The following is a 25,937-nucleotide window of genomic DNA, read 5'->3' as shown; positions in this document are numbered from 1 at the left end:
AAGCAGAAAATTTATAGACTCAAGGATCACCTTATCTCCTTTCCCTCTGTCACAAAACCAGCCATGTTCCAGGTAAAATCTGCTCTATCAACCTGGATTTTGGAGTCAAGATAGCATGAAATGGCACCACAACCTACCCATATCATAAGCAAGAAACACACCTTTGCCCTTTTAGGCCACTGAGTTTTAAGGGGTTGTTATATGGCATAACTTAACCCAATCTGACTGATATAGATCCCAAGATGAAGAAGATGTTGCTTACAAAAATGAATAAGACATGATTTGCATCCTCAAGAACCTCGTTTTATAATAGAGAAATAAATACATCAAAATAATTACAAAACAGTATGTCGAAAGCTAATAGGATATGTGGAAAGTACTATAATTACACTGAAGAAAGAGACAAATCTTATTTAGGGGATTTGGGGAACACTTTATGTAGGAAACAACACTGAATTTGAATTTGGAAGGCTACGTAAGAGTTCAAAGATTCTTTTTTAAAAGGAGGACATTATAGAAACAAATATCATGTTCAAAAGTTTAAAGGAAATTAATTTTTAAAGGAATAGTGAGAAGCATGACATGTTTTGAGGATGTGTAATGTCCGGCTGGGCATCTATAACATGGGGAAAACGTTGAAAGATGAATCCAGAAAGGTTGTGAGATTATGAAAGATCTTGTATACCATGCTAGATAGTGAAGATCCAGGCAGATCAGAATTCTAATTTTGCCTCTGCCATTAAATAGTCTCTCCATGGAAAAGGACATTAGTTTCTTAATCTGTACAATGGGATCAATAACACCTACCTCATAGATCTTGTTTAGAGAACAAAAGAAGTACCTAATGCTCAATAAATCTTAATTCCCTCCCAGACCTATTATGCCAAGGAGGTGATGTTTCATGTAATGGGATGTGTTTGGAGTGTTTTTTTAAGCAATGGATTGATGGGATCAAAATCATACTTTAGAAAGATCACTCTGGAAGCATTTGGAAGATGAATAGTTTAGGGGGATGATGAGAGGCAGGGAGGCCAGTTAGGAGTTCACTGACATAAAACAAGAGATTATGAGGACTCAAGCTAAGGCAGTGATAATACCTGGCTTTTCCCCTTTCTTCTTATGAATTCCTTAGATGTCATGTGCATATATCAATGCTCTCAACAAGGCAGGGAAGCACAAGAGAACTACATGTGGTTTCCTGGGGTCCCAATTTTCCAAAGGTGAATGATGCTGACCCCTTGCTAGCCACACTAGTATAGGTACTGAACCCTTGCTATCGAAAGCCATGCATTTTGGTACTTTTCAGGGTCTAGGTTACTCTGCCTCACCCCGTGTTTCAAGTCCTACCCTTCACCACTACTTCTGTCCCATCCCCTTATCACTCTGCTGATCTGATAAACTGATCAGTGTTAATGTGATAATGGGACAAAATCTTTTCATTAATTACAGTTTCCATGTTTGCTTTCATCTGTGCTTTCTGAAGAATTTATTATCCCCAAATATTACTACTACTACTACTATTATTATTATTACGTAATGACTATGATGTTGGGTTTTATTCTTAAGATCAATGATTCTCAAACTTAGCTGCTCATTAGAATTACCTGGGGAGTTTTTCAAACTCTCTATGCCCAGGTCATGCCTTATACTAATTAAATTAGAATCTCTGGGAGTGGAATCCAGTCCTAAGTAAGTAATTTTTCAAACTTTCCAGGTGATACCAAAGAGCAGCCAAATTTGAGAAGCAGAGATTGATGGAGTGACTTGCAAGCTTTAATGTGCATACAAATCATCTTCGGGATCTTGCTCAACTGCAGATTCTGATTCAACAGGTTTGGGGCAAGACCTGATCCTGCATTCCTAACAAGCTCCCAGATGATTCTGGTGCTCTGGTCTGAAGACCACACTTTGCGTAGCCAGGACTTAGTGAACCATTAATATCTCTATGACGAAACCATTTTAGAATATTTTAAAGGCAACATTATTATTTGTGATTATCAAGGAACAATTTTCTTCTTCCCTTTTACTCCCAGAGCTACATTTGGAATTTTGACTAAGTATGCGCCCATTGTTTAGCCATCCCTTTTACGTTATAAGTAATTGATCGAGTGGTGATCAAAAGCCAATGTGCTTTTACTTAACTAAAATACAGCTGAGATTTGCACACAGTGAAACATTTCGCTATACAATTTACCCTTCTAATAGGACTCAATGGCCTTGATATGTGAAAGACCATGCTGTACTGACCCTTAATCAAAGAACTTTAAAAAGATACCAAGCAAACCAATGCATAATTGTAATTAAGAATGTTAAATCAACGTTTAATAGATGCCAAACAAGGTAAACCCATTTAGAATGATCTTTTCTGTCTGAAAAGGAAGTACTTATTATGAGATTAAAGTTTATCTGCTGAATTAAAAGATGTCAATAATACAAAAGTTACTTCACTCAGCTTTTGCACAGCAAAGGAAACCATCAACGAAATGAAAAGACAACCTACTGAATGGGAGAAGATATTGGCAAATCATATGACCCATAATGGGTGAATATCCAAAATACTGAGTTGGCCAAAAAGTTCGTTTGGGTTTTTCAGTAAGATCTTACGGAAAATCCCGAACCAACTTTTTGGCCAACCCAATACGGAAAAACCCGAATGAACCTTTTGGCCAACCCAGTATAAACAGCTCATACAACTCAGTAACCAAAAAAAATCCGATTTTAAAATGGGCAGAAAACCTGAATAGACTTTTTTCAAAGAAGACATACAGATGGCTAACAGGCACGTGAAAAGATGCTCAACATCACTAATTATTAGAGAAATGCATATCAAAACCACAATGAGGTATCACCTCACACCTGTCAGAATGGCTAACATCAAAATGTCTACAAATAATAAATGCTGGCGAGGATGTGGAGAAAAGGGAACTCTTGAACACTGCTGGTGGGAATGTAAATTGGTGCAGCCACTACAGAAAACATTATAGAGGTTACTCAAAAAACTAAAAATAGAACTACCATACTCTCCAGCAAATCCACTCCTGGGTATACATTTGAAAAAAGTGAAAACACTAACTCAAAAAGATACATGTACCCCATGCTCATAGCAGCATTCAATAACCAAGATATGGAAGCAACCCAAGTGTCCACCAACAGATGAATGGATAAAGAAGATGTGGCATATATGTACAATGGAATATTATTCAGCCATAAAAAACAATGAAATTCTGCCATTTGCAACAGTGTGGATAGACCTAGAGGGTCTTATGCTTAGTGAAATAAGTCAGACAGAGAAAGACATACTCTATGTTATCACTTATATGTGGAATCTAAAAAATAAAACAAATGAATATATATAACAAAACAGAAACAGACTCACAGATTTAGAGAACAAACTAGTAGTTACCAGTGGGGAGAGAGAAGGGGAAGGGGCAGGACAGGGGTAGGGGATAAGGAGATACAAACTGTTATATATTTATAAACTATTTATAAAATAAGTAAGAAACAAGGATATATTGTACAGCACAAGGATATATCATACAAACAAGGAAATATATCCATTATTTTGTAATAACTTTAAATGGAGCATAATCTGTAAAAATATTGAATCACTATGCTGTGTATCTGAAACTAATATCGTAAATCAACTATAGTTCAATAAAGATACACAAACAAAATTTTTAAAAAGTTAGTTCGCTCACACATACAGTTCTAGATACCAGAGAAATATCAAATTATATTTTATTTACATTATAGTACTTCTAGTATAGGTGTACGTTGGCAGAATTTTTATGAGAAGTTTAATTTCTTATTTGTGTGTCCTTTCTTATATGTGGAATTCCAACTTCAAATGCTGCTGAATGGTTATTGAAATAATCTTCAGGATCTGGTCCCTAATGACACCTTTTAGTTCATCCATAAGACTCCAGCTGGAGGAAGGTTACAGAAGTGGCATTGGATGGTTTCCCTTTACCAGCCTATAAACCAAATTCTACCATCCTGAATCTTGTGGGCTCCAGATCATTTTTGGCTGAGGCCCTGGAATACCTCCTCACATTATACAATCTCTAAAGAAACACACACACACACACACACACACACACACACACACACAGTCCTAACAGTGTCACGCTTAATAAACTGTTAACCAGGGGCTTGTGACTCAAAGTATCACATATTTTTTGTTTTTCATATGTTTGTCACTGCAGGCTCAGAGAAAGCAATTAGGCTTTCTGGCACTACTAATGTTAGATGCATTTAACTCCAAACTTGAATGACTTATTATCAACTGCAGGATCCCTTATTTCAAATGCATTTTAGATGTATATGTACAGAGAGTTTCAAATGCACATATTTGATTTAGTTGGGCAATATATCACTTCACAAAGTCTGATGCTTCTGACTTAAAGAAATTGCAATCTAACTGTAATAACTCACATGAGGTATTGTCAATCATTTCATACATTCAACAACTTTGTGAAGTAAACACAGATAATATATTTATTCTCATTTTTGAGATTATCAAGCTAGAAATCAGAGTGGTTAAAACATTTTTCATAGAAAAATGAAAATATTTTTCATAGAACAACTAGAACAAAAAGTTTTTAAGTTTGTATGGAAACACAAAAGACCCCAAATAGCCAAAGCAATCCTGAGAAAGACTGAGCTGGAGGAACCAGGCTCCCTGACTTCAGACTATATTAAAAAGCTACAGTAATCAAAACAGTACAGAACTGGCACAAGGACAGAAATATAGATCAATGGAACAGGATAGGAAGCCCAGAAATAAACCTACGCACCTATGGTCAATTAATCTATAACAAAGGAGGCAAGACTATACAGTAGAGAAAAGACAGTCTCTTCAATGAGTGGTGCTGGGAAAACTGGACAGCTACATGTAAAAGAATGAAATTAGAACATTCTCTAACACCATACACAAAAAGAAACTCAAAATGGATCAAAGACCTAAATGTAAGGCCAGACACTATAAAACTCCTAGAGGAAAACATAGGCATAACACTCTCTGACATAAATCACAGCAATATCTTTTTGGATCTACCTCCTAGAGTAATGAAAATAAAAACAAACAAATGGGACCTGATTAAACTTAAATGCTTTTACACAGCAAAGGAAACCATAAACAAAACGAAAAGCCAACCCTTTGGGAGAAGATATTTGCAAACAAAGTGACCGACAAGGGATTAATCTCCAAAATATACAAACAGCTCATGCAGCTCTATGTCAAAAAAAAAACAATCTAATAAAAAAATGGGCAGAAGATCTAAACAGACATTTCTCCAAAGAAGACAGACAGATGGCCAAAAAGCACATGAAAAGATGCTCAGCATTGCTAAATATCAGAGAAGTACAAATGAAAACTACAACGAGGTATCACCTCACACCAGTCAGAATGGCCATCATCAAATGTCTACAAATGGCTTTTCGCCGAATGCCGCCAATATGGTGTTCAGGCGCTTCGTGGAGGTTGGCTGGGTGGCCTACGTCTCCTTTGGGCCTCATGCCGGGGGGCTGGTCGCGATTGTAGATGTTATTGATCAGAACAGGGCTTTGGTGGATGGACCTTGCACTCAAGTAAGGAGACAGGCTATGCCTTTCAAATGCATGCAGCTCACTGACTTCATCCTCAGGTTCCCACACAGTGCCCGCCATAAGTATGTCCAAGAAGCCTGGGAGAAGGCAGATATCAATGCAAAGTGGGCAGCCACAAGGTGGGCCAAGAAGATTGAAGCCAGAGAAAAGAAAGCCAAGATGACAGATTTTGATCGTTATAAAGTCATGAAGGCAAGGAAAATGAGGAACAGATTAATCAAGCCTGAAGTTAAGAAACTTCAAAAGGCAGCTCTCCTGAAGACTTCTCCCAAGAAAGCACTTGCTGCTAAGGGGGCAGCTACGGCAGCTGCTGCAAAGGTTCTAGCAAAAAAGATGACCGCTATGGGTAAGAAGGCTCCAGCCCAGAAGGTTCCTGCCCAGAAAGCTGCAGGCCAGAAGGCAGCACCTCCTCCAAAATCTCAGAAGGGTCAGAAAGCTCCAGCCTAGAAAGCACCTGCTCCAAAGGCATCTGGCAAGAAAGCATGAGAGCATAAGAGGCTGTTATAAACAGAATAAAGGTTCTTTTTGACATGCCGGCAAATCTGTTTAATCTATGGATTAAAGTCTGTTACCGGGGCCGGGATTATGAGGTAGATTGATGGAAGGGTTGTTAACGTCGTCATTGGAGAATCAGTTCCTTAGTCCCACTCTGCCCAGATTCAAAGTCATCACACAAAGCCATAAGTAATGTTCTCATGGGAAATCATGATAATTAGACCACTGGGTTAATTTTTTTCCCTTGTACAAATATATTTCCCATAAATAAGTAAAATCCCAGCTGCTTTTGATGCTCGAGTTTAGTAAATTTTCTTATAAAAATAAACTAGGAAAACAAATACCTTAAAAAAAAAAGTCTACAAATGATAAATGTTGGAGAGGGTGTGGCAAAAAGGGAACCCTCCTACACTGTTGGTGGGAATGTAAATTGGTGCAGCCACTATGGAGAACAGTATGCTTTAAAAACAATACTTTTAAAAACTAAAAATAGAACTGCCATATGTTCCAGCAATCCCACTGCTGGGCATATATCTGGAGAAAACCATAATTCGAAAAGACACATGCACCCCAATGTTCATTGCAGAACTGTTTACAATAGCCAGGACTTGGAAGCAACCTAAATGTCCATCAACGGAGGAATGGATAAAGAAAATGTGGTACATGTATACGATGGAATGTTACTCAGCCATAAAAAAGAGCAAAATAATGCCATTTGCAGCAACATGGATGGACCTAGAGATGATCATACTAAGTGAAGCAAGTCAGACAAAGAAAACTATCATATGCTATCACTCACATGTGGAATCTAATTTTAAAATGATATAAATGAACTTATTCACAAAACAGAAACAGACTCACAGATTTTGAAAAGAAACTTATGGTTACCTAACGGGAAACGTGGGGGGAAGATAAATTAGGAGCTTGGGACTAATATACACACACTGCTATATATAAAATAGATAACCAACAAGGACCTACTATATAGCACAGGGAACTCTACTCAATATTTTATAATAACCTAGATGGGAAAACAATCTGAAAAAGAATGAATATATGTATAACTGAATCACTATGCTGTACACCTGAAACTAACACAACGTTGTAAATCAACTATACTCTAATAAAATTTAAAAAAATAAAATAAAACAGGTAGCTGGTATTTGGCAAAAGGGACCTAGGGTCTTTCCACCAGGGCTGGCAAGATTGTTAAAACCCATACAGTGACAGGAAAGAAGAAAAGTTTGGGCAACCTAATGAAGTTAAAAGATTTGTAGATGTGGAAGAAACTTCACTCTGTTTCATTAAGCGGGTGTTTGTTGAGTGCCTTTAGTATGCCAGGGAATGTACAAGGCACTCTAGATATAATGGTTGTGGAGAAAAGAAAGCTATTTCCAGGAAGAGAGATATTACTCCAGTTCCAGATCCCAATACACGGAGAGTCTGTAACTAAAATTACCATCATCATTAGGGGACATAGCTATGTGAACCAATAGAGCAACGATTTCCCAATTTACCAGTCAAACCAATTTTAATAGCTTGCTAACCAATGGGGCAATCATTTTGAAACCTGCCAGTCAATTGAATTTATTAACTAGATAATTTGATCAACATCTGGTATTGGGATGTATTCAAAATTGGTAGCTGCAATAAAATTAATTGATTTGATGAACGTTTTTCCTTGAACGGAGTGGTTGTTTGATTGATTTAGAAAATTGATTTTAGAACATTTCAGAATTACCGTGAGTATGAGTCATTATTCCAGTTCAGCAACTATGTGACCCCTAAGGCAATGGATTGCTTTCTTTGTAGCTCATCTGAAGGAAATAAATAATGATGACTTGATCTTCTTTAAGGGTTTCATGAATCAGCAGCTAAAGCCTATTAATTCTTCCATAAATAGAGCTTTCAACATTCTGGGTGTTGGAAAGGAATAGGAGGGAGGCTATCTCTTGGATTTTATCAGCCACTATTTTTCTACAATAGTGTTTACCCAATATATACATTGAAAAGTAAGGAAAACACTATTGTTACTCCCTGTCAGCTGTCTACTGAAGGAACTGAATTCTGAGGCACTCCAGCTCTTTTAAGCCTGGATTGATAATTCCTATCAGGTTTCAGATCGCCATGCCTTCCAGGTCAAGAGCCGCTTGCTGTGCAAAGTTCAGTTTTACAATTTTACCCGGCTTTATCCCCACCTGTACTTCACTCCTCCATCCTTTAGTGAAAACTGCATTACTTTGAAGTTGAAGGTTACATTCAGGCAGGCAGAGCAGCTTTACTCCCACCATGAGTTGGAACAGATAATGGATTCTACAGAGCAGGTGTCCAATTGATCAAGGTCATCGAACAATGACTCAGTGTAAATACCCAAATTGAAGTTGTGGACAAACTCAGCACATGACAGGTGCAGGTGATGAGTGTCCTTTTGTCTAGCTGTCATGGTGACCTGAGGACACGGAACAAATCAAATGAAGAAGCCTGTGCCTGCCTTAGAAGGTTATGTCTTCACTAACCCTGTAGCAACCAGCAGGCTGGCATAACTTGGGAATCTCTGCACTTGTTTGGATGATTTTGTTTCTCGGGAGCTATTCGTTCAGGGAAAAAAATTGAAAGTGGAAAGATGAAGTCGTTTTCTCCTGACATTTCCAAGGATGAATACTTATGAAGGACAAGCAGGTAATCTCTTCTTCGAAACAGTCAATCCAAAGAACCTAGAAAGTCCTTCAGAGTTGCGAACAGAAGATCGCAACTTCAAGAAAAGCACAAGTAAGAAAGTCAGAAGACTGCTCCTGGGAAAGAACAGGAATTATAACCAATATATTACACGTTCATGGTTCTCGACACTGCACTGAAGTTTCAATTTGACACAATGCCTGAAAGTCAAAGTCAAAAGCATCAAATACGTGCGAGGTGTGGATGATTAAAGTCACAAAAAATGGATTTAAGTTACTAGGATTTAAAAAATATATAGTTGATAAGTTAAAAGAGTTTTAGAAAAACCCTTGAATTATACAGGGCTAGGATACATATATTAAAATAGTTTGTAACATTTTTTTCTGGTTTCATAGCTGAAAAGGCTAACATAGTGTTAAATGCTTTGCTCAATGTTAAATCATTAGAAAGTGGATGAGTGTAAAGTTCTCGTAACTGTGAACTTAATGAGCGTTAAGTTGCTTTATATTTTCAATGTAGCAAAGAGGTCAGCAAACATTTCTGTAAAGGGCTATATTGAGAGAGAAATAAGAAGAAGAACCCTTGAATGACCTAAAACAGGCTGTACACATTAATACTGGTTTATAGAATTGTTCCCCATTCCATAATGGTGAAGGCTGAAGTTAAATGACTTTTCAGTGTTATATCTTTAGAGTGGAAGGGCCGAAACTCAAAGCCATGTCTTCTGGCTGTCAACCTAGTTCTCTTGTAACTTTACCACAGCACGTGTAGCACTCTGTGTATCAAGAAAGGGGGGGGGGTGCTCCAAATAGGCACATGAAAAGATGCTCAACATCGCTGATTATGAGAGAAATGCAAATCAGAACTACGAGGTACCACCTCACACCGGTCAGAATGGCCATCATCAAAAAGTCTACAAATAACAAATGCTGGAGAGAGTGTGGAGAAAAGGGAATCCTCCTACACTGTTGGTGGGAATGTAAGTTGGTGCAGTCACTGTGGAAAACAGTATGCAGGTTCCTCAGAAAACTAAAAATAGAATTACCATATGATCCAGCAATCCCACTACTGGGCTTATATCCAGACAAAACTCTAATTCAAAAAGATACATGCGCCCCAATGTTCATAGCAGCACTATTCACAATAGCCAAGACATGGAAACAACCTAAATGTCCATTGACAGATGAATGGATAAAGAAGATGTGATACATACATACCATGGAGTACTACTCAGCCAAAAAAAAAAAGAGAACGAAATAATGCCATTTGCAGCAACATGGATACGACTAGAGATTATCATACTAAGTGAAGTCAGAAGGAGAAAGACAAATACCATATGATATCACTTACGTGTGGAACCTAAAATGTGACACAAATGAACCTATCTATGAAACAGAAACAGAATCACAGACACAGAGAATAGACTGGTGGTTGCCAAGGGGGAGGGGGGTGGGAGAGGGATGGATTGGGAGTTTGGGATTAGCAGATGCATACTATTGTATATAGGATGGATAAACAACAAGGTCCTACTGTATAGCACAGGGAACTCTTTTCAATATCCTCTGACAAACCATAATGGAAAAGAAAATGAAAAAGAATGTATATATATGTATAACTCAGTCACTCTGCTGTACAGCAGTAATTAACACAACACTGTAAATCAACTATACTTCAATAAAAAAATTTTTTAAAAATTTAAAAAGGCCTCCAGAAAGCTCTGAGTCCAACGGGGCCTCTTAACTTCTCTTTCTCCATGTTCAGTGCAGCCACAGTTGTGTGGGAACACTTGCCCTCTGTGCTGAGAGTAGGAGCTACAGCCTTCTACTCTTTCGCTAAAGATACAGTTGGCCAACAAATATAATTTCGAGCACCTAGTGTATGCCAGACATTGTTCTAGTTGCTGGGCTACAGCGTGGCTAATTCCTTTCCCTCAAGGGACTTTTATACTAGTTGGGAGAGATAATCAACAAGCATCAAATAACTAAATCAATCAATCATACCCAATTCTGATCATTGTTAGGAAGAAAATAAAATGGAATACAGTAAGAAGTAACTAGCACTGGCAACGTAAGGAGGGGACTGAGGCAGGCTGGGTTTTTCAGCGAGGCTGGTTGGTGGGTTCATCAAGCAGGGAGATTGCTGAAGCAGCAGTAACAGTACCCCAAACAGTAGCTTGAATATTGGAAACAGCAAATGATGAAGGGGACAATGAGATAACATTTCCAATATATATTATTGTTGTGGACCAGGTGACCCATCCAGTGTTCTGAATCTGGGCCAAGAAATGTGGACATGCAGAAAAAAATGAGACAGCTTCAGGGTGGAGAGTGAGGATAGGCTTCCCTAGGAGAGAGAGAATAATGGTGGTGCTGGGGTTATATTGCCTCTTAACCCTTTAGTTATCCCACATTATCTTAAAAAGGGGTAGATAATAGTTGATACATCCAACACTCATCATGTACCAAGCAAACATTTTACACGAATTAGTTCACATAGGAGGATTACCTCACAGAGACTATTGTCCGCATTGTACAAATAAGGAAATCGAGGCACAGGTGGCTTGAGTAACTGTCCTGTGAAAGGCTAAATAATGCCTCCAATGAGGTTCATGTCCTAATCCTCAGCACCTGGGAAGATGTTAGCTTACATGGTAAAAGGGACTTTCCAAATGGGATTTAATTTCGAACTTTGTGATGGAGAGATTATTCTAGATTATCTGGATTTGCCCAATGTAATTATAAAGATCCTTATGAGAGTCACAAAGGAGATGGAAGCAGAGGCAGGAGTGATGTGGCCAGGAGCCAAGGAATGTAAGCAGCTTCTAGAAGCTGGAAAAGGCAAGAAAATATAGTCTCCCCTAGGGCCTCCAGAAGGAACCTCACCTTGATTTTAGCCCAGTGAAACTGATTTCAGACTTCTGGCCTCCAGAACTGTAACATAAATTTATGTTGCCTTAAACCAACCAAATCTGTGGTAATTTGTTTCAGCAGCAATAGGAAACTAATACACTGCCCAAAGCCACGGAGCTACAAGGTGTCAGGGCTAGAATTAAAATCAAGGCAATTTGGTGCCAGAGCAGAGATTTAAGCACTGTTATAGGGCCTCTCACAGGCAAAATAAAATTACAGGTTGAATGCAAAATAAGCGTCACCTAGCTTTTCCTCTTATGCTCAGAATTCCAGGTCTCAGAGAAACTAAGAGAGAGAGAGAGAGAGAGAGAGAGAGAGAGAGAGAGAAGTGGGCTCCTATGCCAGCTGGTACACACCAGTCCCCCTTCCTTGCTCCATGTTTTCAGTCATGGACCCAAGAGATCATTAAATAAACCTCCCATTTGAGAGATGAGAAATTTGAGGGCTAAAAGGTTGTGATTTCAAGTTAACCAGATGGTTGGTGAAACAGCTAGTTACACAAGGGTCAGGTGGTGATGTGGAGCTACCCACTGATCTCATTGCCTGTCTGGAGCTCGAGGCAAGAGGCTGTGTGGCAAGTGAGAACAAAAGATCCAGGCTTCCTGAAACCTGTGCTTCTCATTATTCGCTTAGAAACGGTGGGAGAAGAAATGTTAATTGCACATCTACCCAATATAATATCTCTAGAAGAGTCCAAAGTTCTCACTGTAGCAACTTTTTAGCCCCTTGTGATTACTATATTCCCCAATATTAGCCACTTTTATAACCTGGTCGCTGCCCACAGCTCTCTAACACAACACCTACGACAGAGTGGGTGCTCATAAATATTACTTGAATTAAACAATAAGCTTACGATAGCATCCTTAGACTAGTGCTTTTTCAACATTTAAGGTGCACGCAGATCCTTTGTGAGCCTCGTTAAAATGCAGGTTCAGAGCCAGAAGGTCTGGCTGGGGCCTGAGATTGGCCATTTCTACCAAGTTCCCATATGACGCCGACACTGCTGGTCCATGGTCTATATTTTTCAACGTCCCTTAAAATGAGACCTCCCTATCCATATACAAAATAAGTCATACAAAGTGTGGTCATTTAATGAAAGTTTGCAAATATGGCACAGAAATAGATTTTTCCCCTTTTCGGTACCCCTGCCCTCCCAGTAAAGGGAGCAAATTAGACGCCGGGGTTCAATGGAAAAAGTTGGAACAGTGCCCCCAAATACCTGCTCCCTGCGCTCAGCTCTGTCTTCCAGACGCAGGGAAGGGTGTAATGACAAGGAGGGAAGTTTCCGGGAGCTCCCACGGCTCTGCTCCTCTTCCATTTTCAGCTGTTAAGGAGCATCTGCCCCTTTTGAACCGCCGAGGTCACGGGCTAACACACCCGAGCGCCGCGCCCGCCTCCGCGCCTTTGCCCAGGCGGAGACGGCCGACGCGCGTGCGTGCGCGCTCGGTATAAATAGATCGCAGGCGGCGGCCAGTGGACAGAGCCGGGCTACGGGCACGGCGGGCCATGGCGGGCGAGGACCACCAGTGGCAGGGCAGCATCCTCTACAACATGCTCATGAGCGCGAAGCAAACGCACGCGACTCCGGAGGCGCCCGAGGCACGGCCGGGGGGCGCGTGCTGGGGCTGCTCCTGCGGCTCGGAGCCCCCGGTGGGCAGAGAGGGGCTGCCAGGTGAAAGGCCAGTGGCGCTCCTGTACCGCTGCTGCTTTTGCGGCGAAGACCACCCGCGGCAGGGCAGCATCCTCTACAACATGCTCACGAGCGCGAAGCAAACGCAGGAGACTCCGGAGGCGCCCGAGGCCCGGCGGGGGGGCGCGTGCTGGGGCTGCTCCTGTGGCTCGGAGCCCCCAGTGGGCAGAGAGGGACTGCCGGGTGGGCGGGCCACGGTGCTCCTGTACCGCTGCTGCTTTTGCGGTGAAGACCACCCGCGGCAGGGCAGCATCCTGTACAGCTTGCTCACCAGCGCAAAGCAAACGCACGTGGCTCCGGAAGCTCCTGAGGCGCGGCCGGGGGGCGCGTGGTGGGACCGCTCCTACTGCGCGCAGAGGCTGGCGGGCAGAGAGGAGCTGCCGCGTGGGCGGGCCTTGGCGCTCCCGTGCCGCTGCTGCTTTTGCGGTGAAGACCACCCGCGGCAGGGCGGCATCCTCTGCAACGTGCCCACGAACGCAAAGCAAACACACGTGGCTCCAGAGGCACAGCTGGGGCCCCCCTGGTGGGACCCCTCGTGCGGCGCGCAGCGGCGGGTGGCCCTCAAGAGCCCACAGGTGGTCTGCGAGGCAGCCTCGGCGGCCCTGTTGAAGACGCTGCGCTTCGTCAAGTACCTGCCCTGCTTCCAGGTGCTGCCCCTGGACCAGCAGCTGGTGCTGGTGCGCAGCTGCTGGGCGCCGCTACTCATGCTGGAGCTGGCCCAGGACCGCTTGAACTTTGAGACGGTGGAGACCTCCGAACCCAGCCTGCTGCAGAGGATCCTCACCACCAGGCGGCGGGAGACCGAGGGCGACGAGCCGCAGCCACATTTGGTACTGCCGCCGGAGGCCGAGCATTTGCCATTGGCCGCCGAGGTCCAAGCCATCAAGGGCTTCCTCGCCAAGTGCTGGAGCCTGGACATCAGTACCAAGGAGTACGCCTACCTCAAGGGGACCGTGCTCTTTAACCCGGGTAAGGGCGCCGGCCTCGGCTCTGGCTTTTCTCTGCTCCTACAAGCACTGGGCAGTACCTACCCCTGGCACAGACACTTGAAGAGTTTTCATTGTTAGGGGAGTTTGGGGGGCACAAGTCAGGAATCATGACAAACTCAGCAGAGTTGGGGGAGCTCCAGAAACCATTCCTCGTGGGTGGGGTGCTGCCAGAAACTCAGTCGAGAGGAGGGGGTATTTTTTGTTGAGGTTTGTACTTAATCTCTCTACACCTTTCTGTTACTACAGAAAAGTTTGTGCTTTCAGGGACATGGCTATTCCTTCTCAAATCTTTTAAATCCAGTAGCATAGCTTTAAAAAAAAAAAAGTTTGTGTTCGCTGCAAATTTTGCAACGTCTCTTTCTGAAACCCAGCTCTGAAATTTACTAGAACCTTTTGGTTGGAGGAAGTCTGTTAAGGCTGGCAAGAGAGGAAACATTTGTTAAGGACCCACAGGGACACCATCCCCTGGGGACACTGTCAGACAGGACACTGGACTTAGTGTTTCATGTGTCTGTCTCTGAATGGTCATTTTAATGGTCCTAAGCAGCTGGACTGTCTCATCATCTAAGTGTCTGTAAGTATCAGGTTAGCAAAGGGGTAGGAGAAAGACATGTTAGGGACTGCACACAGGAGCACTGTATTTTAGAGCCTTTAGACGCCTCAGAGACCTCCTAATCAACCCCCTCTGCCCTTCACCCTTTCCTCATCCCATTGGCAGGTTAGCTAGTCTAGTCCCAAGTGACCTTACTCCAAAATAAATGGCCAGTGAGTTGTGGAGCATGGGTCTCCAGTCTCCTGGGCCCAAGGGGATGTCTGCTGCACCACACTTTCAGGTTGGCTGTTGGGTGCTGGACACTCTGCCCCACACAGTGCAACCGAATCATTGGAGAACATCTCCCTGGACAGCCCAGCACCTCGTCTCGAGTATGTCCTACTACTAGAGTCATCTTCAACCAGCATCCTTCCAGAAGGGTCACAAGTGGGCAGGAAGTTTCCAGGCAGCTTGAGTTGGGAGAGTATTTATCATGCTCCCTCCACATCCTTTTTTTCCTGACACCAGGAGTCTCGGGGTCATGTCCTTGCCTCCTGCCTAGCATTTTTGAAGGGGTATAGAGCAGGATTTAATGGGATAATAATTCATTCAGACCTCACATTTCAGGACTTAAGAGACCTCAGCTCATCCCAGTGATCATGATAGGTTACGTTTTGCTTGTATCATTGTTTTCTAAACTTGCCTGTGCACTTGGTGGTGTTGGCGGGGAAGGCGGTCGTTCAAAGTCTTTCCGGGCCCCTCCTCTGCAAGCTCTGATTCGGTAGCTCTGGTGCAGGGTCAGCAAATCTGCATCCATAATAAGTGCCTCAGGTGGTTCATTGGGAAGACAGTGTTTTCTCGCTCCTTCAGCTGTGTTATTAGACACCTACCATGTGCTTTGTTCTGTTGGAATAAAAAGGTAAGACAAGGGCTCAGCTTTCAGAAGTTTACATTCCACTAGTTCCCCTCTTTCCCTCCACCCTGTTTTGCATCCCTTATTCTTGCTCTGCTTTTCTGAATCCTCTCTCAAATAAGTTTAACCAGCTAAGCTGGGTGTGCTTTAAACATAAATATACCTGCATCTGGGAAAAAGTAATGCCTGCTAAGCGTGTGGCCTTTCTTTGCTGTTTATCATTTTGTATCCCCTGATCTTTATTTAAACATTTCCCTCCCACCTCCCATGGAGTCCATCTATCTGCCTTTTCTCTTTCCTGATTTTACTTTGAAGGCAAGTCTTTTTTTTGGGGGGGGGGCACTTTTAGTGGATGATGGGAAAAGAGGAGTGTGGTATGAAAGCAGAGAAAAGTGGAGTTCACAAGATGAAGTTTTAATAAGCCATGACTTTAGACCTGGTGGAGCTTCCGATTTCTGATGGTTTCACACAAGCCTCTTCTTACCCTCATGAATGGAATCCAAGTGTGATAAAATTGGGTCTCAAGCCTGGATAATGAGCTGTAGGTAGTAGGGGATGGTAATCCGTGGACTGAGGTAATCAGAATTGGAATATGGATTAGAGATGTTGCTGTATTTTTGTTCTCATTTATCAGATTTGATATTTGCCTGTACTAGAAATGACTCGCCTATTGCTATTATTTTTTTTGAAGAACACTGGCTGGTTCTGTTACTCTGTGACGATTAGCATGATGCTTTTAAAATACTTTTCTGTTGGCTTTTGTAGAAAAAGGGAAGGAAAATGGTTACAATAATCAACATCATTTAAACCGAATGGTAAATTGGTAATTTCTTAAATACAAGTTAAAGAATTTTACAGTAATATTAGTATCATGGAGGATCAAAGGACTTTTAAAAGCAGCCTCCTCTTATCACGTTCTTTATAAAACTTAGAGGCATTTAATCTTTCCTGCATTGCATTTCATTCAGTTTTACTTGGATATCACACTGTACTGCAAGAAGGTCATGCAATCTCTATTTGAAAAGTAACTTTTGTACCATGTTGCAATCCATGTTTTCATGTTTACTTTTTAACCCTCTAATGGCTGTAAGACAATGCTTTCAAAGACTGCTTTATTTTTTTTAAAGAACCTTTTGGAATGCTCATTTGAATCACTTTTTTAAAAACCTCCCCAGTACAGAAATCATGGTACAATGAGCTAAGTGGCCAGAGTTATCTCTTAAATTATTATGGGACTGTAGACTAAAATCAGCCTGCATGCAAATAATTTAAATGAGACTGTCAGTCACAGTTGGTGGCTGTGAAGTTTACCACCATGGGCTGTAATCATTACAGTGGTGGGAAATTCAAAGGAGGATGGTAAAATATTACCTAGCAAAACCTCTTGCCTTTATACTAAGGCCTGTTTCCCATAGGTAAAAGGTGCACACTTCTTGAAATAATTTTAATTTCTTTGTACGTGCATAGATAGTGAACTGGAGCAATGATTCATTAAACTATATTCTACTGTCATACTGAATTAAGTGTGCATTTGTTGGCTCAGGGCCAGCAGTTTTTAAATGTGAGCATACAAACATAGTGAATATTAAATAAGAATAATTACATGATATTTCCTTCTTGGAAGCGTTGCTCCTGAAACCTTAGAAGTGGTTTGGCACTTTATCCTTGCTGTTGAAAAGAACTTTTAACCAGGAAGCTTGAGCGCTTTTTTAATTGGGGAAGGGGGCAGAAATGGATCTATTTAAAAAGCTAGCAAAGGGCTCAGAGTGACCTGTTTCTAACAAAGAGATTTTTCTCCCTTTTTCTCCTCCAGACCTACCAGGTCTGCAGTGCGTGAAATACATCCAGGGACTTCAGTGGGGAACCCAGCGGATACTCCGTGAACACGTCAGGGTGACACACAGGGGGCACCAGGCCAGATTTGCCGAACTGAACAGCACCCTCTTCCTGCTGAGATTCATCAATGCCAATGTCCTGGCTGAACTGTTCTTCAGGCCCATCATCGGCCCAGTCACCATGGATGATATGATGCTAGAGATGCTCTGTGCGAAGTTATGAAGGCACGGGGGCCACACACATGCAGTTCACCATGAAGCACAAATGAGGAGCTGTGGGCAGAAGAGTGTAAAATAGAGTAAAATAAACTTTCTTATTATTTTTACATGCATAGTATTTTTGTATTCAATTAAAGAAAAACTTTAGTTACAAACCATTAGAAAATCCTCTGTTCCATACTGTTTCATTGCAAAGGAAAACATTTGCCAACAGGTAACACATCTCTGTACAGCTTTAAGGGACGAGCAGGGGGACTACACTCGTACGCTATTTTCACAAGTTTAGCCACTCTCTCCATTGAACCTGCCAAAAGCAAATTTGTAACATTAACTTATAATGTTAAGGTGTTAACCACTAATTTGATTGCGAGAAGGTTCATCAGGGTTTAAGTAGGGCTTCAAAAAATATTAAAAACCTAGGCAACATAAACAAAAATTATCTTTGTAGGTTGACTTGGCTCTGTCTTCTCCACTCCCATTGGCTGTGTGGAAGACTGTCTTTGTACCAAGTCAAGTGGAAATCTGTGATCAGAGAAGCACCTGAAAGTGAAGTAGGAGATTTTTCAGAGTTTTGGTGTGGGATTTTTCTGTACACAGTAAGTAAAGTTCAACAAGAAACTTACATTCTATAAGGAGGCGCTATAGTTCCAGAAAAATCAACATCGTTATAAACCCCCAATTATATCTCACCTTTTAGATACATGATATATGTAACTGTCACATTGAATGAGCATGGTATGAAATATAAAGTGACTTTATCGTTGGCTCCTGCTGCCCCTTTAAATGCAATCAGTAGAACTAGTTCTTCCTTGTCCCCAGATAAAATTTAGGGCACTAAATGTTTATTCACTGATAGGTAATAAATTGCCCATCAGTGATTAACACATCTAGTCTAGGGTAATAACCCATTGCAAGGAGTCTTGAAATTTCTTTTGTGCAAACCTCTTGGGCAGTCTGATGAATCCTATGGACATCTCAGAATCAGTCTCTCAGAATAATGCAGCAAATAAAATACTTAGGATTACAAAGAAAATGAATTATGTCAAAGGATAGTACTAAAAATGTTAAACTTGGACTTCCCTGGTGGCGCAGTGGTTAAGAATCTGCCTGCCAAGGCAGGGGACACGGGTTTGATCCCTGGTCCGTGAAGAACCCGCATGCTGTGGAGCAACGAAGCCCGTGTGCCACCAACTACTGAGCCTGCGCTCTAGAGCCCGCAAGCCACAACTACTGAGCCCACGTGCCACAACTACTGAAGCCCGTGCGCCTAGAGCCCGTGCTCCACAAGAGAAGCCACCGCAATGAGAAGCCCTCGCACCGCAACGAAGAGTAGCCACCGCTCTCCGCAACTAGAGAAAGCCCGCGCGCGGCAACGAAGACCCAACGCAGCCAAAAATAAATTTATAAAAAAAAAAAGTTAAACTTTCTGCTGTACAGCAGTGACTCAGTTATACATATATATACATTCTTTTTAAATATTCTTTTCCATTATGGTTTATCTCAGGACATTAAATATAGCTCCCTGTGCTATACAGTAGGACCTTGTTGTCCATCCATTTGATAAATCAACTATACTTCAATTAAAAAAATGTTAAATTTTAAAAATATTTTGAAATGTGGTATAATAATATACATCTTTATCAACACAAAATCCTATCTGGTGGCAGGTCTAATATCTAAATTTCAAGGCAGTGATCAATAGAATTGAAACTTCAAAATAATCTACGTCTATAATGTGATAAGAAAATATTTGAGATTTCCATTAGTGACTGTGTTGGGGGACCCCAAGATCAACACCCCACTCAGGGATTTGCTAGGTCTCGTGGGCCTCAGCCTATAGTTGTCTTCAGGGCTAAGACTCATTACAGAGATATGGTAAGGATATACAGCCAGATCATAGGGGAAAAGACACAGGCAGAGTCTGGAGGAATCCATGTGCAGGGTTCCCTTTGCTCTCCCCCTCCCATGGGGGGTCACAAGCACGTTATTCCTCAGCAATAAAAATTCAACAACATGGGTGTGATATTTCTGCCCAGGGAAGCCCTTTGAGACTCAGAGTTTAGGGTTTCAGTTGAGGGCTGGTCACATGGGCACCCTTTACCTAGTATGTACCAAAATTCCAAACACACAGAAAGGGAGCAGGGTCTCAGCATAAACCCCCTTGTCTGCACAAACACTCTAGGCCCAGTGAGCCACTCTTTCGAGTTAATTAGGGAAGGGCGGGAACACTCCCCAAATCGAAGTTCCCAGATGTCAGCCAAGGGTCAACCTTGCAAGCAGGCCATTCCAAGGACAGCAGTCTCACTCTTGGTATGTGAACTTGTCTTCGCAATCCACTCCCTTGGCCCTTGGGCAAGGAGTCTTTAAAGAATTATGGTCAGGAGAATATCAGGGTGAGGGCCAACCTGCAGAATTGATTTCAATGGTGCCCTGTACGGGTCCTTCACAAAGCCAGTTAAAACACATCCCATTAGCCACAAAGGTCTATCTTAGAAAACCAAGTGCCTTCCTCCATAACTTCCTGTATGAACCTCTTTTTTTTTTTTTTCTTTTTTTTAACCTGGCCGGAGGTATCAATTCAGGGCCCTGCAGAGCTCTGGCCAGTAAGATGAGACTGACCCGAAGCCTTGCAGGGCTGAGGCAGTGTCAGAATAGTCAGGGCACACATCCAAGAAGTACAATCCCCGAGGGCGCACTGGAAACAAAGAGTTTCCGATGTTCGGGCACTCCACGCAGGACACACGTTGGGCAGGCAGCATAGGCTCACAGGGCCCCCAGTGTGGCTTCCCACCATGGTGCCTCCTGTCCTCAGGCTCTCAATCTGGCCCGAGTCATTCAGTTCAGTCCTTGCTTTCAGGCGGACTGCCTGAGGCAGTCTATTCCAAACAGTTCTGCCAGCGACACTGGTTCATCACCTGCCAAGGGTGAACTGCACTTGGAGGTGGTGAGCAGGGACGGCAGGAGCTGGCCGGGCCCCGCTGTCTCACAGGCAGTTATAAGCGATCTGGGCTTGGCTGTCCATCTGAAGCCGACGCGCTCCCACAGCAGCTTGCAAGGCAGAATGAAGGAACATTCTTCTACAGAAAGAGCCTAAAGCTTCCAGAAGCAGTGTTGAAAAACAAAGATCATGAATGCCCCAACCCCACCCCGTGCCTACCCAGGAGCCAAGGGTGTTTTGGTTGTTTTCTCTGTTGTTACAAAATCTGTGAGTCCTATTCACTAATCCTAACTTTACAATTTTTCCTAATCATTTCTTTTTGGCCCAGACCTTTTGTCTGTAAGAGGGACACAAGCTTTTTCACAGAATAACGTTTTTTAGAACTGAACCAAAAAGACACGTCATATTCAGGAACTGGTCAGGGTGAAATTGAAACTGAGCCCCCCTAAAACCAAGTTTTCCTTACCAAGTTTATGATTAATCTCTCTATCCAAAACTTTATTCCCTTTCTTGTCTCCTCTGACCTCAATCCTGTGCGAACTGAACACTAATCAACCACAGTCAGATGACTAAAAGTGCTGTTGTCAATAACACCATTAGCGTACTAAAATTGCTATTATAGATATAATAATGTACAAATTCAGGTTGTTTCTCCAGGGCAAGGTGAGCTCACAGACCCCCAAACCATGGACCACCTGGCTCCCGAAACCCCGATTCAGAAATGTCACAGGACGATGATTAATCCCAGCCTCTTTGTTCTTCCCCTTTAAAACATGCCTAATTCAAAGACCAAGCTGGAGTGGATCTGAGGCTTGCCTTCCACTCCCTTGCTTGGCACCCTACAAATAAACCCTTACTTTGCTGCAAACACCCGCTGTCAGAGTTTGGCTTTCTGTGCCATGGGCACATGAGCCCTTACTCGATAACAAAAGTCTGATTTTTCGACATCTGAAAAAAATGGATTTAGATAATCCCTCCTTCCCCCAGGCCTCCTGTCCTGATCAGTTATCTGATGAGCAGCCTAGAAAAGGTCAAAGCCTCTCTGAAGACTGCTGCACTGAATGATCCAAGGGCCTTCCTAAGGCCTGCGCAGCAGGAGAAAGGTGAAGGAAGTAGAGTCAGGCCGTCAGTCCACTGTTGCAAATGGCAGCTAATCTGGGAAAGCAGAACACAACAGCACTCAGGCATCTCCCCTTACCAGCCACCCCGCACAGGGGTTCCAGAGTCTGATCTGCCAGCCGGGCAGAGGGGTCCCTGGGAGCACCCCCCCACAACTCCAGCTTTCAGGAGGAGTCACAAGTGAGGACTGCAGTCACGCTCTGCATCGGGACTACAGAGCCCATCTGCAACTCTATCTCAAATGGCTCCACTGGAGAACAACCCCTACCCTAGGGCACCTGCAAGTGATCCAGATGGTCCAGCCAGCATTCAGACGTTTTCAGAGCTAGGGCCCCATAGAGGGGTGTCCTAAATAAATGTCCGGCAGCTCCAGAGTCTGAGTTCCCTTCACTGAGCCTGTGCCTGCTTTCAGCTGAACACAGCTCAGCGCTGACAATGAAACAGCCCGTAGCAGGCAGTATCAGGTTTTAGCTGAAATCGGGTCCAGGCAATTAGGATCTGTGAGTTCAGCATATCAAAAATGCCAGCAGCTTTTCCTCAGCAGCAGCAAAGCCGAGACGCTGTAGGGTCAGACACCTGTGTGCCAAGTCCAAGTGACAAGCCAGGTTTTCCCAAGCACTTTTCACCTTGTCAGACTTACAGTCCAAATTGACCCAAGCAAAAATAAACACATCAGCGCAGAAAATCATCAGCCCCTAAGTAGTCAGGAATCTGATTTTACAAGCACTCATTAGCAAAATAAAAACTGCTGTCGAAAATTCTAAGTATGTATCTTCATCTGGACACTGTTTCCCTTTTCCCAAAGGCTCCAATACGTAAAATCATAGCAAAAAATCATCAGTTACAGAGACTTGTTTCCAATACTAAGAGTTTCAATTCCAATCTGCCAACCTGTGGCAGAAAGCAAGGGAGCTGTGTTCCATTTAACACTTTTTTTTTTTCCTTTGCTGTTTTCCCTGGTTGAGATGACCCCTCTAGCATTTATGAAATTAAAAGCATATACCATTTTACATTAGTTTTTACCATACATCCAGATGCAATAGCCACAAAACGCAAAGCTGTGATTTAAAATTCCTTTTCTTTCTCTTGACAAGTTTACTTAAAGCCCTAGCAGTAAATTCACCATTTACACCCTTCACATCACAGCTGCCCGGAGAGCCCAGCTGGAGTGCAAGGGAAGGGGGAGGGGCGAGCTGCAGTAGCAGCTATAGGCTGAAGAAAGGGCTAGAGTGGTTCTTCCTCTGGTTTATCTAAAGCCTTGCTCCATCCCTCAGAACAGATTTAGCCTTTTTTTCCCCCTCCCACTTGGAGGAGAGAGCAACTATAAACTCACTTCTATGCTTGGGCCCTTTCTCCCCCTGCCCAGAGGAGGGACGGAGAAAAACAAGTCATCACCTGGGCTGCAGCTATTCTTTCCCTCACTTTAGCGTGCATGACCAAAAGCAGCCTGGGGGATGCAGTGAGCAAACTCTAGGGATGGATCTATCATGTTGACATTCCATAGGAAGCTTTTACCTCTGACCACGAACAGCCACTCAGATGCTGCTTCATACTATGGGTACCTCACTATAGCCACCCAGCTAGCGGGCTTTCGGCATTCCTTGCCTCCCTCCCTTTCCTTCTTTCTCCCCAAATAACACTGTAGCTAAACTTCAGTGAGTTGGAGTCATTCTAGCAAATTCCACCATTGTGTTGGAGGCCCCCAAGACCACCCCACATTCAAATATTCGCTAGATGATCTCACAGCACTTGCATGTAGTTGTCATCACGGCTAAGATGATCTATAGCGATGGAGTGAAGACACACAGTTGAATCAAAAGGGGGGAAAGACAAGCAGAGTCGGGTGGAATCCATAAGGCTTCATTATAATCTCTCCCTCCCATGAGGGGTCATTCAGGGTGCACTCTTCCCCCTTCCCGCCCGCCTCATCCCCACCCCACTCCAACAAAAATCAGCAACATGTGTGTAACGTTTTTTTCCCAGGGAAGCCCATTCCAGACATCGCTGGAGTTTTTGTTAGGGGCTAGTCACATGAACACCCTCTACCTAGCATGTACCAAAATTCCAGACTCCCGGCAGGAAATCAGGAACTCAGCATAAGCCACATTGTTTGCACAAACAACCTAGGCACAGTGAACCACCTTTATCACTTAGGGAAGGGTAGGAATACTCCTGAAATGGTACTTCCCAGATTTAGCCAAGGGCCGGTGTTGTGTGCATGCAGGCCTTTCTAAGGATAGCACTCTTAAGCTTGCTATGTCAACTCTTTCCTGCACAGACACTGCTAATACTACTGTGCTGTGTTATGTGCATTCATAATTAAAGGAGAGGCTAAATTTCAGTTAGAGTTTAATGAAAATAACTATAACTATTTTTTCCCAAATTCATTGCACCCCTAATTTCTATCCACTGGCTCCTCTGACAGAGGGGATGTTCATTGATTACTGATTCAGAACCACTGCAGGTTAATAGCTCATTTTTCCCAGACTAAGGCTTTCGCAAGTTAAGTGCCTGCAGTGGGAGAGCAGGGGCTTCTAACATCCCCCCACCTTGTAGGTCTAGTCCTGCTTCCTCATCTTGCTCCCTACACTTGCAGATGCCCATGGGGTTGGAAGACGTCAAGGAGGAAGAGGTAAAGGGAGAAGAGTTCTCACCTGGCTGATGCCCCTCACTCTGTACTTTTCTCTGGCCACGGCAGATGTTTAGAGTTAACTCCTCTTACCTCGTGGGCACTTGCATAGATTATCTGGAGAACTTCCTCCACCTTTCTCTCATCCCAGATCTCTTGGGATCTCGCTCCTGTAACTACTTGTAGATTCCTTCTGGTCTTGCTTCTCGTTCCCCAGTCCCCAGATCTCTTTCTTTCTCTCCAGCTCCTTCTACTAAGTCTTTTCATTCCGCTAGGCAACTCTTTTGGGCAGGACGTAAGCTAAACCTGTGGAAGCAGCCGTGTGCGCTCCCGCTCTCGCGCTCTCTCGCGCGCTCTCTGTCTTGCCCCGCCCCCTTTACAAGGGAAACAGCTCCTGCTTTGGCAAACTTTGAGCGTGTAGGCTGCCCAACCCGGCCCCCTATTCTGTACTCTGCCGTTCCGTGTTCTACCTAGCCTGCCTGTTGCCCTTTAGATTTCCAGGTGAGAGTCAGACACCAATCCCTGATATTCCCCAAACTGCAGTGGACACAGATGAATTCTCCAAGTCGTCCCCTTAAAGTCCTTTTGTTGACTTGCCTTGAAATGGGAAGTACCTCTGCCACTCCACCTTTGCCTTGCCCTCAGCACGCAAATGGTGCTCCCAAACATTTCTGTCTCCTTTCCGACTTCCATACTTTTATACGCTTGACGTGGGTGAGGGATTAACAATCACGTTAACTTTGCAGTTCTTGCATGGTGATTTTAAACCTCATTCAGCATCTTGTTTTCTTTGTGCCTCAACAGAAACTTGCGACGGAATCCTATTTTAACGTCCAGTTATTAATGTGCATTCATTAACGTTCCTTTCCTAAACAGTTGAACTACGATCCGCATGTAAGTCCAATGGGAGTCTTTTCTTGGTACACATGATGATTTCAATCTCTGTCTCAGTTGTATTAAATTTGACCCTCACCTTCTTCTTTTCCATTTTCCTGTTTTAAAATTCTTTTTCTTATAAAATAATAAGGGCAAAGTGCAAGGAACTATTTAAATATTTCACAAACACTGTGATGGGCACACTAAGATGGCAAAACTTTAGAAATGCAAGTGTTGGTTGGCAAGCAGCACTGTCGTGAGAAAGCTCCAAATGTTCTCTCATCAGGTGATGGATGAAAGTCCACATTCAGCACAGGAAAGGTAGTTCTGGGGTTCAAGTGTATACTTCACTGAGGTGCTGATACTATCTGTAAAGATTAGTTTGGCTTATAATATTCTTTTAAATTACTAATACCAACAGAGAAGTTCACACCTTAGAATTACTAAGTTAGATTTCCTTCCTTCCTTCCTTCTTTCTTTCTTTCTTTCCTCCCTTCCCTTCTTCCTTTC

General features: G+C 43.0%; 2 protein-coding genes across 2 annotated transcripts; both read left to right on the top strand.

Annotated features, from left to right (window-relative positions):
• Positions 1–5,453: 5,453 nt before the first annotated feature.
• Positions 5,454–6,140, top strand: LOC133082058 (large ribosomal subunit protein eL14-like). Its single transcript, XM_061178467.1, has one exon. It carries the CDS (start codon positions 5,458–5,460, stop codon positions 6,052–6,054), a length of 597 nt encoding a protein of 198 aa, XP_061034450.1. The 5' UTR covers positions 5,454–5,457; the 3' UTR covers positions 6,055–6,140.
• A 7,045-nt stretch (positions 6,141–13,185) lies between these two features.
• Positions 13,186–17,972, top strand: NR0B1 (nuclear receptor subfamily 0 group B member 1). Its single transcript, XM_061179010.1, has 2 exons — positions 13,186–14,346; positions 17,625–17,972. The coding sequence occupies exons 1-2, from the start codon at positions 13,194–13,196 to the stop codon at positions 17,867–17,869; spliced, it is 1,398 nt and encodes a 465-aa protein (XP_061034993.1). The 5' UTR covers positions 13,186–13,193; the 3' UTR covers positions 17,870–17,972.
• Positions 17,973–25,937: the final 7,965 nt, after the last annotated feature.

This window comes from Eubalaena glacialis, chromosome X, assembly GCF_028564815.1.
Source record: "Eubalaena glacialis isolate mEubGla1 chromosome X, mEubGla1.1.hap2.+ XY, whole genome shotgun sequence".
NCBI classification, from domain to species: domain Eukaryota; kingdom Metazoa; phylum Chordata; class Mammalia; order Artiodactyla; family Balaenidae; genus Eubalaena; species Eubalaena glacialis.
This window is presented reverse-complemented; position numbering and strand designations above follow the sequence as displayed.